Raw genomic sequence first — 4,995 nt, 5'->3', positions numbered from 1 at the left:
AACGAACAACAAGCATAACACCGGTATATTCTAACATTAAATTTAAATAATTTGTGATAACTAAGATTTATATGAAATAAAATTTGTTACATCCTACATGTATGTATATACATATAAATTATATGCAGTCGTTTGCGTATATGCAACGATGCGACGAAGCAACTACGTGAAGATGGATGCAAAGGCTTGTTAGAAACATTCAACCATGGACGGAAACACGGGGGAAACTGATTTTTATCTTACGCAGTTTTTAACAGGACATGGCTGATATAGTGAATATCTATACAAATATGGACATGATGACGAAACAAATCGCTCCTTTAGCAGGAGCAGCAACGAAAATGCATTGTATATCTTCTTTTCCTGCCCAAAATACGAAAAAAAGACTAGAAATAGAGAATGTGACAAACGACGGAATGACACCGGAGAATGTAGTGCTTTATATGATCGAAGGTGGTCTGAGACGGAGTGAGAGCGTGGGCAGCTATATAGTAGCAATGCAAGAGCTAAGGAAGAATAAGTGGCAATGAATGAATAAAGAGCCGAATGGCTGAGATTGGTATCACGATGTAATGCCTAAGGGCAGTTCCGTGAACCAAATACAAGCAATGACGATGGAGTTCAGAGTTTAGTATGTAGGCGTACTGTGCTGCCAGTAATGCTTGCCGTTTTTTTCAAAGAAAAACGGGCGCATTATAATCTCAACTATGTTAATAAACACAAAAACATACATAAGTTACAGGAGACTACACAAAATAACAACAAAGGAGGAAGTCAGTAATTCAACAAGGACAGCGCTGGACATACAAACATTAACATAAGAACAAAATGAAACGAAAAAGGTTATAGGTTGAATGGTCCAAAACCCTTAGTGGAAAAAAAGCGAGTCCGTTCCATATACAATTATACAATTTGATATATACAAAATATACAAATTTTACTTTTATACACATATACATATGTGTATGCTGAGTTTGAGGTTTCGACGATATTTCCAGACACCATTAACTGTTTTTAAAAAACAGTTTAAGTAATGTACATCTTCATAAACAAAATAAGTGCCGAAAGCACAGTACCTGCCGATTTGCATAACTTGTGTCGTTGTACACACCGTTAAACAATAAAAAAAAAAAACTAAGTAAATTATTACATACTTGCAATATTTTTGCGATCATCAGTGGTGGAAGGTACAAAAGAAAAGAAACTCAAATATATACATACATATATTATATAATTAAAAGATACATATATAGCATATTCTTCCGAATATTACATACTTACAATGTAAATACAAAACGAAGAGCAAACCTTTGTTCGCACAGCAATTATATACATACTCTCTCATTTTAAACTTCATCGCGGAAAACATACTTACAGAGTCCGATATTGTAATTGTAATTAGAAAATTCTTTAGCACCCGATTTAATATACATATGTACATATTTATATGCAAGTTAACGGCAGCAGCCACACAGACACAACAAATTAAACAAATTGTGTCTTCCCACAATACTACTGCTCGGTCAGTAAAATACTTTAATTAATAAGAAATGAATACTTAATTTGTTTTAGTAAGTAAGCATAATGCAATGTTCCATTATTTGTTTTGATAATGAGAATAGTTAGAAACTTAATGCTCTGGCATTTCATCACTTAATGTAATGTCTCCTAAACTTTAAACTACTCTTTTTGAGGTGGTTGACATGATATCTCAATTTCTACTGAACCGATTCGTTTGAAATTTGCTATATATCTTTTTTATACAATGCTCTGCCTTATATTTCCAAAAATTTTGATTCGAAGTATTTTTAAAAAATTCGCAAAAATCGGGCCAAAACAATTTAATTTTTTTTTTTTGAAAATAGTCAACCCGATAACAACATCCTTACTAATGAAAAATTTTCTGTTTTTAGATCTCTACAAGGGTTGAAATCACGTCAACGCCCGTGTCTCAGCGAATTTTGGTTTTTTTCTTTCAATTTTTTTTTATAAAACATATAAAAAAATGTAAAGTAAAAATGTTTTTAATTTTTGTTATCTTAGTTTAAAAAGTGTCTAAAATTCATGCGTCTAGACCAGAATATCCCATTAATCTGTTTTTGCGGTGAAAATTTACATAAATTAAAGTAAAGTAAAAAAATACCCAAACAAAATTTTTTATCTGAAAATAATAAATTTTCTCAACTTCTGACAACAAAAATAATTTAGTTTAAAAGTTTGAAATCAAACACAAAATGCAATTGGAGAAATCAAAAGCATCTCAATTATTAGAAATTTCAAAAATGGCTGATCATGATAAACAACAAGGCAAACCTGCAGAAGTTACACTCTCAAACAAAAAATTTCAACAGATAATTCAATTTAGAGATTCATCACCGAGAGTGATAGCTTTATCGAATTTTTTGATGGTATCTGTCGGCGAAATGGCTGGGTGAATGATTTTTTCACTGGCGGACACGATTTCTCACGTTTGGATCATCTGAACACAAAAACCCAATTTACTCCTAAAAAGTACGTAAATGGTTATCGTCTCTACTAGAATCATGAAAAAATGTTGATAAAGAAAAAAGTAGTTAACGTTTTTTTTTTATGTTAACTTTTCCCCATGTTTTTCTACATAAATTTTGTCTTAATATTGTCAATAAATTATAAAATTATATAGGCAGGCGTTTTGTGAACATTTAAAATAAAGAAACAATTAAGCAAGTTAGTTGAGTAGTTCGRCGGGAATCATATCCGCCAGTTTAAAATACTGAAAAAGCATACAAAGATGGACATAAACGTTTTTCGCCTTTTTCGAAACCTTCCAACGGTAAAGTTAGTTTCTACATTAATTAGAAAGGTATAAAGGAAAAAAATTCTAAAAGGAAAAAAAAATTGAAAAACATTACTACTACTGACCCCTTAAATACAAAAATTCAAAGTAAAGATAGCGTATGCGCACGCTTTCTGGCAGCGTACGAGGCCATGTAGAGCTACTACTCTTTCTCCGAGGGTAGTTACAACTTCAAAAGAAGACCTAAATACAGGTATATTTTTGAAAGTACCAGCTTGGGATACAGAAGTTTTTAACAGAGGTTATATTACGTCCATTCGAAAYATCTTCACCACCTTGTACATAAACCATCCTAAGCTTTCACGACCACCAAAGCTTTACCATCTCAGATACAAAACAAAAAGGCAAACAGGCAGTATCGTCAAGCGTTTCGCTTTAAGTGAAGTAAACTTTAATCTGGCTTGGGAAGCATTGGGCGAAAGATACGAAAATGAAAATGTATTGGTAGATAACCAAATAACAATTTTAATGAATTTACCAAAAATTTAACAAGAAACCAGCCAGGAATTTCAGAAATTATAGTGGACAATGACTAATAGTTTATCAGCAACTCTGCCTGATGTAGCTTTGCTGCGATGAAAGCAATCACTAGTGGCAAGAAAAAAATTGCCAAAATGRTATCAGATGAAAGAGTTTTGAACTRCTCAGTATGAAATAGCTGTACGAGTAGACAAAACAAAAAAAAAACTATTAAGCCAAAAAGTCATCTAACTGAGGGGATGTTCGAGCAAGCAAATAACTGCGGCAATATTGCAACCCTGATGTTTTTTTGCATATGCTCAGCTGATACTTATGCATATATTTTGCAAATATTTTGCGCGGCATGCAAGTGAATTGAACAAGTGAAGTGAAAAAGTATCAAAAATGATTTTTTTAATAAATTTAACAGTTGATAACATGGTGGAGAGTGAGAGTACTTTACTTTTGAAATACAAAAAAAAAAGGAAAGAAAGTTTTGCGCGTAAAAAGAAATGGCTTTTGACTGAAATTTTAAAACAGAGGACGATAGTGAAATCGCAAAACTTCTTCAAGACAATTCCATTTTATCCCCCGGACATATATTTGTCACATTTTCGGATGTCTCGTGAAATAAGTAAGTTTTCTGATTTAAATAATCTCCTAAATAAACACAGATATATATATGTATATACTTCGCAGGAATTAAAGAGCGCCTTGGAGCCTTTTTGGATAACGTCACGAGGGGAATATTCAATGGATCAGGCCTTGCATATTACCTTGTGGAAGCTTAGTAACTGCAGAGTCACTTATCGTGAATTATCAGATAAATTTGATGTTTCAAAAGGGACTGCCCACAAAATTTTTCTTAAAACGATCAATGCAATCTGTAAGTTGAAGAATGAAATATGTTGGCCATCAATTTCCCAACAGCAAACAATAATGGAGCGTTTCCAAGCAAGCCGACCGAATGCATTTCCTTTCGTAGTCGGCTGTTTGGATGGGACACATTTTAAAATAAACACACCGAAGAAGGATGCAAGTAGCTACWATGACCTAAAGGGGAACTATTCCATTATTATGCAGGTATGTACATATGGTGATGGTTAAGCTAGAACTATTTTAAAAAGCATAAAACATTTGCAATGTTTAGGGCATATGCGACAGCACATTTCGTTTCTTGGATGTTTTTATCGGCTACCCAGGGAGCTGCCATGACGCCAACGTATGGAAAAATAGTCCGATATACAAAGGAATTACGTCTGGAGAGATACAGCTTGCAAAAGATGCTATAATTTTAGCTGACTCAGCTTATCCCCTTTCAAAATATTTGATCGCGCCTTATAGAGATAATGGACATCTGTTGAGAGAGGAGAAACAATTTAATTATTATTTAAGTTCAACTCGGGTATTCAAAGATCACGCTTTTGGGATTTTGAGGGGAAAGTTCAAAATTTTAAATCATATTGATATTCAAAATATGGAAGAGGTATCAAAAGTTGTATTAGCTTGYGTAATTTTGCATAATTTAATAATGCGGAACAATTTTAATGATTCTGAAGTCAATTATCCATTGGAAAATCTCGAAGCATTTAATGAAAACGATGCTGAAATGCATGAAAACATAAATGATACTAACGAAGGTATTATCAAAAGAAATAATTTAAAAATGTTGTTTGTTTCTTAAATTTTTTATTTTTTAA

General features: G+C 32.7%; 1 protein-coding gene across 1 annotated transcript; it reads left to right on the top strand.

Annotated features, from left to right (window-relative positions):
* Positions 1-3,741: 3,741 nt before the first annotated feature.
* LOC108977926 (putative nuclease HARBI1) lies at positions 3,742-4,935 on the top strand (the record flags this gene model as incomplete). Its single annotated transcript, XM_018947913.1, has 4 exons — positions 3,742-3,929; positions 3,995-4,181; positions 4,281-4,378; positions 4,446-4,935. Coding segments are annotated over exons 2-4 (721 nt in total), but the record flags the coding sequence as incomplete, so codon positions are not given.
* Positions 4,936-4,995: the final 60 nt, after the last annotated feature.

This window comes from Bactrocera latifrons, unplaced genomic scaffold (genome assembly GCF_001853355.1).
Source record: "Bactrocera latifrons isolate USDA-ARS-PBARC rearing strain unplaced genomic scaffold, ASM185335v1 scaffold_972, whole genome shotgun sequence".
Classification (NCBI taxonomy): Eukaryota; Metazoa; Arthropoda; class Insecta; order Diptera; family Tephritidae; genus Bactrocera; species Bactrocera latifrons.
Note: the sequence above shows the minus strand (reverse complement) of the source record. Positions and strands in the feature narration are given on the sequence as shown.